At 41.7% G+C, this 8,920-nt stretch overlaps 1 protein-coding gene across 1 annotated transcript; it reads left to right on the forward strand.

The window, feature by feature from the left end:
* The first annotated feature begins 2,704 nt into the window (after positions 1-2,704).
* Positions 2,705-4,099, forward strand: LOC108361778 (uncharacterized). Its single transcript, XM_017614529.1, has one exon. The coding sequence runs from the start codon at positions 2,705-2,707 to the stop codon at positions 4,097-4,099; it is 1,395 nt and encodes a 464-aa protein (XP_017470018.1).
* Positions 4,100-8,920: the final 4,821 nt, after the last annotated feature.

Genomic DNA, 8,920 nt, shown 5'->3' on the forward strand with positions numbered 1-8,920 from the left:
GGCAATAGGCCGGCCGGTTTTGAACTACGCAGCGCCAGTGTGGTCGCCAGGGACTAGTAGGACGCAGTGGACGAAGCTACAGACTGTACAAAACACCGCACTCAGGACAGCGACGGGATGCCTCTTGATGTCGCCTGAACACCACCTGCACGGCGAGGCGCAAATGCTACCTGTAAAGGAGCATAATATAATGCTCTGCAAGCAGTTCCTGATCGGGAGCCACAGAAGTGGCCACCCAAGCAGACAGCTGCTTGCAGAGGAGCCCTCGCCTAGGCACGTCAGGAGGCATCTATATGAACTAACGGACGAATGGGGGGCGTCGCAATTGATGTCAGCGACCGAGCAGCGCAACACGGGCCCTCGAAGTTCCCCGTCCAATCTCGCGTGGTGCGCAGACCTGAACATGCCCTAAAGTGGCACCAGCCAAGGCAGGTGATGCACTTGACTGATGTCACATTACGGGATATCCTGGTCTGACATACCGTGCAGATTGTAGGGGGAACCAGGAGTTGTTGGCGGCGGCGTGTGGGTGGTGGTGCGGTTGCGTGTGTTATGTGGTTTATAGTGGCTGTGGTACGGTCTGTGGTGTTATTATGTTGTTGTGTTATGGTGACTGTGTGTGGCTGCTGTGTTAGTGTGTGGGGCTGCTCGGGCGGACTATGGTTAGCCGTGGAGGCTGCTCTGTTTGAGCAACAGGGGGCCACGTACGACGTGGTCCACTGTCTGTGTGTCCGTAGTCCCGAGCAGACCCTGAGGTGACTCCACCCCTCGCAGGCATTACACTTGACTGAGGTGGAGTTGTGGTGTAATCGTGTTCGGCATACACAGCAGGTGTATGTTTCTGGCCCAGGGTTTGACTCGATGCCAGCCCTGAGTAGGAGAATACGTAGTGAATGTAGCCCTATGGACGGACAACTTCTAAGATACTTCGCCGACCTAAACGGGGTTAGATCGCCGAAACAACAGCCCTTGGTCGGGTGAAACCCGAGTCATTCCGGTACGTAGAACCGGCTGTCAGGTTATGTAATGGGCTGGTTTTGCTTACGCGTAAAAGCACATTTAGCGCATTTAGCTCTAAATGCTACTCTAAATGTACATTTATCCATACAAAATTCGTCACCTAAATGCAACTAAATGCAACTCCATTTTTGCATTAAGAATCTAAATGCTAAAAGCAACCCTGTGATCTTCCAAAATTTCCACGATTCGAACATGGTTTAATGAGAAAAAGTGGCAGCATAGCTTTTTCGCGTATACAGTGGCTAGCTGCGTTTCAGTGATCGCCGATCGAGATTTCATTTATTATTTTACATTATTTGGATAAAGAAAAGTAACGCAAATTCAACATCGATGTGATGCTGAAAGAAATCTGGATCAATTTGTGATCAACTCTGTTTGTTTTGTTTCCTAATTAAGTGAGGAAATTTTAATTGATAGCACCGACAAATGAATATATACACAAACAAATGTTCGGTTATGGTTAAAACAATTCAAGTNCTGAAAGAAATCTGGATCAATTTGTGATCAACTCTGTTTGTTTTGTTTCCTAATTAAGTGAGGAAATTTTAATTGATAGCACCGACAAATGAATATATACACAAATTAATATATTCGGTTATGGTTAAAACAATTCAAGTTTTTGTATTGAATTTTTGGTTTAAAGTTTATTTTTTCCTTTTCAGTAGGGTTTTTTGCACATTATCTTGTGCGCGAGAATTGATCGCAATAGATACGAATCTGAATAAGCGACTGGAACACAACTGTTTGTCAAAAGCATACGATTTCGAACTCGCGTAAATGTACATTTGCCAAATGCGATAGCATAAACGCTCTACGAAAACATATGTTCGAAAGTGCTAAATGTTGCATTTTAAATGCAGTAAAAACGCTGAATAAGTCAAAAATACCAGCCGTTTAGCTATGGAAAAAGCAAAAATGTGGCTCGATATAACCCTTCATGCCTTATTATCTATTTTGTTCCTTGTTTACTTAAATATCTCGCTGCCGTCACAGTATACAGTAAACCATGATACAAAAAAGAAAGTAGTTTCAATAAACGGATAATCAAATTTGTTGGAGCTTCATAAATTGTGAGTATTATCAACGGCCTTGCCACTTTGATGACATTAAAACAATAAATCGGAGTATTTTCCTTCCCATATTTATATCAATGTACCTAATAATATTTCAAATCAAAAATCATTATCAGTGCTTGGTATTTTTTTGACTTACGTAGTTCGCATTTTTTTATTAAAAGTATTTAAAATATAAACCATATACCAAAGGCGATTTCATTGTAATTATTCTTTTTATTTTATTATAAAAACCACGCTCGCATTGTGCTGCTGTTTTTTTTTCATTTTCTTATTTTCAACGCAATCTTGAGGTTAAGACGTGTTTTTATAGTGCTCTGGTGTATAGTGAAATAAAGCTTGAAAGTGACCGTAATACAATCCGAAAACTGCACAGGTGTATTACTAAGCGACAGCTTTACGCAAAGAAGCGACAGCTTTGCGCCAACCTGAGTGACTAAAAGGTAAAATAGCTAAAACAAAAACCTTGTCAACATTCCACAGAAAACAAAACTTCAAAAACTGCGCGAAAATGCTTTGAGAAAATATAACAGAGAGGAAGAGAGCGAGCAGCCGTTCGACACTAACCGGCCAGCAGGTGCCAGATAGCAGCAGAAGTCAGACGATTATGCATGCGTATATATGCGGAGGCAAATGAGGTACCTAGCCCCTTTTTGAGAAGTTCGCGGATCGCCCGCTCACCAGGGAGAGACAATCCACTAGCAATTGAGCAAGCGACAAACAAAGAACCGCGCGAAACACAGCATCATAAAGAATGCGAATATGAGCAAACGACGGAACGAGGAGCTTATGGAGATCCGCTATTTCTACTGGGAGCTAAGATCAAAGAGGTGATTAGTAGGATGGAAGGCCAGAAGCACATCAACAACCAAATGAGAGACCTTGTGAAGGCGACTGACGAGCACCATAAGCGTGCTCTCACTGAGCTTCACGGCCGGAGACCATCTGCTACTTTTGATTGCAAGAGTACACAGACAGAGAGAGAGAAGCAAGCGAAGAGAAATCGTAAGAGCGATGTTATAGAGACTAATGGTAAAGAGCCTGCGGACCCCAATTCGCCGCGGCAAACAAATAAACGCAGCCGCCTAACATCTCCTGAGGATCTAATTGGTCAGACACCACAACAAAAGAAGAGCCAAGACCAACCGCAGAATTTAGAACAAGCTGCAATAAATAAGCAAACAAGCAACAGCTTTCCTATAGGTGCAAACGCCACCCAATCAGGTGAATGGAAGACGAAGATGGACAAAAGGCAGGCCAGAAGCAAGCCAGGGAAATCCGATGCCCTGATCCTTAAAAAGACGGGTGATCTCGCATACGCGGAGATACTTAAGGAGATAAAGTCGCAGCCCGAGCTGCAGCAACTCAGTCTAAGTGTAAAGCACATAAGAAAGACGTCAAAAGTAGAACTTTTATTTGAGCTAAAAAAGCAAGCTGACCCAGCGACTCAGAAGCTTAAACCAGCAGTGGAAACTACTCTTAGTGGAAAGACACAAGTTCGGTCGATTACCCAAGAGACCCTGCTAGAAATTAAAAATATCGATGAAGTCACTACTAGAGACGAAGTACTCGATGCGCTAAGAAGCAATCTTCCCAACGAAGAAACTATGCCATCTGCGATACGTTCAATGCGCGCTGCTTATGGGGGGACGCAAACGTGTACTTTAAGTCTCCCAGCACTGACCGCTCAAACACTTCTCGACAAGTCGAAAATCCGCATCGGCTGGGTTATATGCCGCGTAAGACAAAAAGAAGTCGTAACCAGATGCTTTAAGTGCCATGACTTCGGGCATGTGGGTAGGCAATGTCGGAACGAGGAGGATCGCACTAATCTCTGTTTTAGATGCGGCAAGCCAGACCATAAGGCGAGGTCCTGCTCGAACCAACCTTCATGCATACTTTGTCTCAAAAATGGGCAAAATAACACCAATCACGCGACAGGAAGCCGAACATGTCCTATTTTTCAGAAGGCAAAAGCATACACGGTACCAGCAAAAACACCATGAAGTTGTTGCAGCTCAATTTAAATCACTGCGAAGCAGCTCAAGACTTACTTGGCCAAACAGTGTCTGAGCTGGACATAGACGTCGCAATATTAAGTGAGCCATATAAAAACAGAAAAGAGGTCTCGTGGGTCAGAGACACAACCGGTAAGTGTGCCATGTGGAGCTGCGGAAGTACACCAAAACATCTCGGGATAGTCTTATCGACGGCCGGTTTTGTATGTGCCAGAATAAATAACCTTTACGTTTACAGCTGCTACATTCCACCTAGTACGGACTTGGTTAGCTTCACTTCAATTATAACCGAATTAGTTAATGACGCTAGGCTAAGAAACGCGGCTCTCATTGCAGGAGACTTTAATGCATGGGCAGTTGAATGGGGGTGCAAAAGAACTAACCCGAAAGGAAGAGAGCTCCTTGATGCACTGGCCTCACTTAACCTGGTATTGCTCAACAGCGGAAATGAAAACACCTCCTCCAGAAACGGGGCTGGTTCTATCATAGACCTCTCGTTCATTAGTGGAGGTCTAAGCAGAGACGTTAGCTGGCACATCAGCGAGTGCTACACACACAGCGATAATCGCGCTATCAGTATTACCATCGACCGAGCACGGGCAAACACGGTACTCCCTAGTGGAAATCGAGGTTGGAAAGCCAAAAGCTTTGACGAAAAGCTCTTCGAAATAGCATTTAACGATGTAGAAGTATCGCTTTCGATGGAGACTGCAGCGTCTGAGCTAATGAAAGCTATAACTACAGCATGCGACATATCCATGGAACGACAAGGTCGACACAAAACACGCAAGCCGGCGTATTGGTGGAATGACCACATTGCGGCGCTGCGCGCACGGTGCAATAGGGCTAGACGCATATGCGAACGCTCGCGTCAAGCAGAAAATGCTATACAGCTTAGGCGGGCATACAAGGACAGCAGAAGGCAACTTAAGAACGCTATCCGGTGCAGCAAACAAAGAATGTTTAAAGAGCTATGTGATGGTGTCGACAGCAACCCTTGGGGTTTTGCCTTCAAACTGGTACTTAACAAATTGAAGAAAACAACCCAACCAACATGCCCAGCACTTTTGGGGCAAATTGTAAAAGAACTCTTCCCTCAACAGCCCAGATTCAGCAGAAATTTGAACTGAAGCACAGTGGCAGGAACGATGGGACAGAACAACAAAGGGTAGGTGGACTTACCGCCTCATACCAAAAACTGGCACTTGGCTCAGCAGGAAACACGGCACAGTCGATCACTATCTACCCAAGTCATCAGTGGACGCGGATGCTCTAAAGCATACCTTTATCGCTTCGGACATACGCAAACCCCTTATTGCGAGCACTGTGGACCGACGGTCATTGAAGACGCCGAGGACGCATTTTTCAAATGCCTCCGCTTCGACTCCATGAGATCCGTACTTAATACCAAACGTGGCTCCTGTATAACACCAGAAAATATGGTACCGATAATGTTAACGAGCGAGGAAGCATGGAACTATATCTGCCATTTCTCTGCCGAAATGATTAAAGTCCTTCGACGCAACTTAAATTAGCAGCCGCTACAGTCTTGGCGCAACAAGCCCGTTTTCTTGAGAAGTAACGGCCTTAAGGGGGCGAGCCTCTAAAAAATCGAATAAGCGGTATTAAATTGCTATATGCGGTCTATACTATACTTAGATACGAACTTCCTAATAGGATAATCTAAATGGGTGGGTTGGTTTAACACCAGATCGACTTTAACAGCGGGTGGTGTCATGTGAACAGTAACGGACGTAGAGCTTAGCGCTCAAACCGCCTCCCGACGAAATACTTGACGGTGGTACCGGGGGGATCGGTACGTAGACGGTAGGAGGTTTAGTGGGTTAAAGTCTCACACTGACTGGTTTGGGGTTAAGGCTTTCGATGCTTCCTCCTCTGAAAAAAAATAATAATAATAAAATCCCCTCTAGTTTAAATGACAACTGATGGGTCTACATGGATAAATGTATAACGAGAGAAAAGGGGCGTTGACATTTATAAAACAACGTCCATGTAAAAATATCAATAAAAAATCGAATTAAAAAGCTCAAAATTGTTATGGAACTTTGTCGAATTTTCTTAACTTTTGTACAAAGATTGAAGTTTGGACTTATGGTTTTTGATAGATAACGAGCTATTCTTTCATAAAAAAAAAACAAGTAATTTTTAAACAAAAAGCACAAGCGACTTCAATTTTCATATAAAAATTTATCAATTTCTTCATGATCCAATGACCGTATCGGTATCGAAATCAGTTCAAGTAGTCCAAAGTTATGCAGTAACATATATACATAAAAATACTCGCACGAATTGATAAGCTCCTCCTTTTTTGAAGTCGGTCAAAGCGTGCAAAATGTCGCGACCCTATTTATATTTTCGCCAGTGTATATAAACATATGCTAACTGTGCTACAAATTTTGTGATGATACTAGGCAATATTCATTTTAAGTTTAAGTTGTTATAAAAAGGACTTTATAACTCCAAATTGATAATTTTTTCAACCAACATAATAAGGGCTATTTACTGCCGTAAAGACAATATCGAATTTGTTGCTCTTTAGGTATTTTTAAATGAAGATTTTTTGGGATCGAAAAGATTTTTTAGCTTTAAAATCTTATTTTAATGATTTTTTTGGTAAAAATTAAGATTTTTAGGGGACTTTCTCTGGCAACACTGGCTACGAGCTGCGAGCGCCTCGCTGCCTGCAAGGCACTGAGTAGGAGTTTGCTCGCTCGCTTCCGCCCCTCTTTTCCGGCAACACAGAAAGGAGAATTCTACTTAGTAAGAGTTATAATCCCTAAGCGCGGCCGAAGCCCGCCAACGCAGAAAGGAGTTCTGCGCAAAAATACTTCCGCCCCATTTTCCGGAAACGCAGAAAAGAGAATTGTACTTAGTAAGGGTTATAATACCTAAGCGCGGCCGAAGGCCGTCTACGCAGAATGAAGTTCTGCGCAAAAATCCTTCCGCCTCTTTTTTCCGGCAACACAGAAAGGAGAATTCTACTTAGTAAGGGTTATAATACCTAAGCGCGGCCGAAGCCCGCCAACGCAGAAAGGAGTTCTGCGCAAAAATACTTCCGCCCCATTTTCCGGAAACGCAGAAAAGAGAATTGTACTTAGTAAGGGTTATAATACCTAAGCGCGGCCGAAGGCCGTCTACGCAGAATGAAGTTCTGAGCAAAAATACTTCCGCCCTCTTTTCCGGAAACAGAAAGGAGAATACTACTTAGTAAGCGTTATAATCCCTAAGCGCGGCCGAAGGCCGCCTACGCAGAAAGAAGTTCTGCGCAAAAATACTTCCGCCACGTTTTTCCGGCAACACAGAAAGGAGAATTCCACTTAGTAAGAGGAAGTTCTGCGCAAAATCGGTTTTTGTCATATGCATTATTTCGGTTTTGAGTCGAAACTATGCATGTAGGTATTACTTCGGTTTTTGACGTCTGTCAAGTTAGCACTACACTTTTCAAAATTGGAAAAGTTAACTATGCAATTACTTGTAGCTTTTTTGTTGTAAATTTGTTGTGGAAAGAAAAAATTTCTAGCTTACGTTTTTTAAGAAAAACTGGTATGTAGTGCTAACTTGACACCATACACCTAGTCGATAGAATTGAGATATTGAAAATGTTATAACGGCATTAGTTGTAGCGTTTTTGTTGTGGAAAGGAAAAATTTGTAGCTTTCGTTTTTAAAGAAAAAATGCTATGTAGTGCTAACTTGACACCATACACCCAGTCGATAGAATTGAAATATCGAAAATGTTATAACGGCAGTAATTGTAGCTTTTTTGTTTGTAAATTTGTTGTGGAAAGAAAAAAATTTCAACTTTCGTTTTTTAAGAAAAAATAGCATGTAGTGCTAACTTTACACTAGTCGGTAGAATTGAGATATCCAGTATGTTACTATGCCATTAATTGTAGCTTTTGACTTAAAAAAAATAAAGGATAAAATTTTAACTTTCGTTTCCCTGGAAAGAATTGAATTGACCGTTTTTCGAACAAAATTTAGTATGTAGTGCTAACTTGACACCATGCACCATTGACCTGAGAATTAAGATATTGAAAATGTTACAACAGCATTAATTGTAGCTTTTTTGTTGTAAATTTGTTGTGGAAAGAAAAAATTTGTAGCTTTCGTTTTTTAAGAAAAAATGGTATGTAGTGCTAACTTGACACCATNAAAATGTTGATGACTTAATCAGCTGATCACAAGTGCATGTATAAAATGATTTTTATATTAACGATCTCAAACCAGTTTACAGTACCTTTGTATACAATACAAGCAGGGTTCGTATTTGCACACACTGTGCAGCACATCCTAACATTTTAAGCTCACACACGTGTGCTGTGCATATAAAAAATTAAAAATTTGCTCACATCACATGTGTGTGCCGTTTGGTAAAAAGCACGGGCACATGTGTGTACTTTCTTTGTATTAATGTAAAGCACACGCACATGTGTGCTATGCGTAGAGAAACTTATACACTTCGAATTCTAACTCAAATCTTAAAATAANGACTTAAAAAAAATAAAGGATAAAATTTTAACTTTCGTTTCCCTGGAAAGAATTGAATTGACCGTTTTTCGAACAAAATTTAGTATGTAGTGCTAACTTGACACCATGCACCATTGACCTGAGAATTAAGATATTGAAAATGTTACAACAGCATTAATTGTAGCTTTTTTGTTGTAAATTTGTTGTGGAAAGAAAAAATTTTTAGCTGTCATTTTTTTTTAATATGGTGTGTAGTGCTAAAGCTTCAATAAAGCTGTGCAGCATAAAACGACAGAAAAAATAGGCGACTTTTTTAAGA

The sequence above is a fragment of the Rhagoletis zephyria genome, unplaced genomic scaffold (assembly GCF_001687245.7).
Source record: "Rhagoletis zephyria isolate East Lansing unplaced genomic scaffold, Rhagoletis_zephyria_1.1 Rzeph_scaffold_00846, whole genome shotgun sequence".
Taxonomy (NCBI): Eukaryota; Metazoa; Arthropoda; class Insecta; order Diptera; family Tephritidae; genus Rhagoletis; species Rhagoletis zephyria.

Coding starts and splice junctions, on each gene's coding strand:
- LOC108361778 (XM_017614529.1), top strand. CDS start 2,705: ATGCGTATATATGCGGAGGCAAATGAGGTACCTAGCCCCTTTTTGAGA.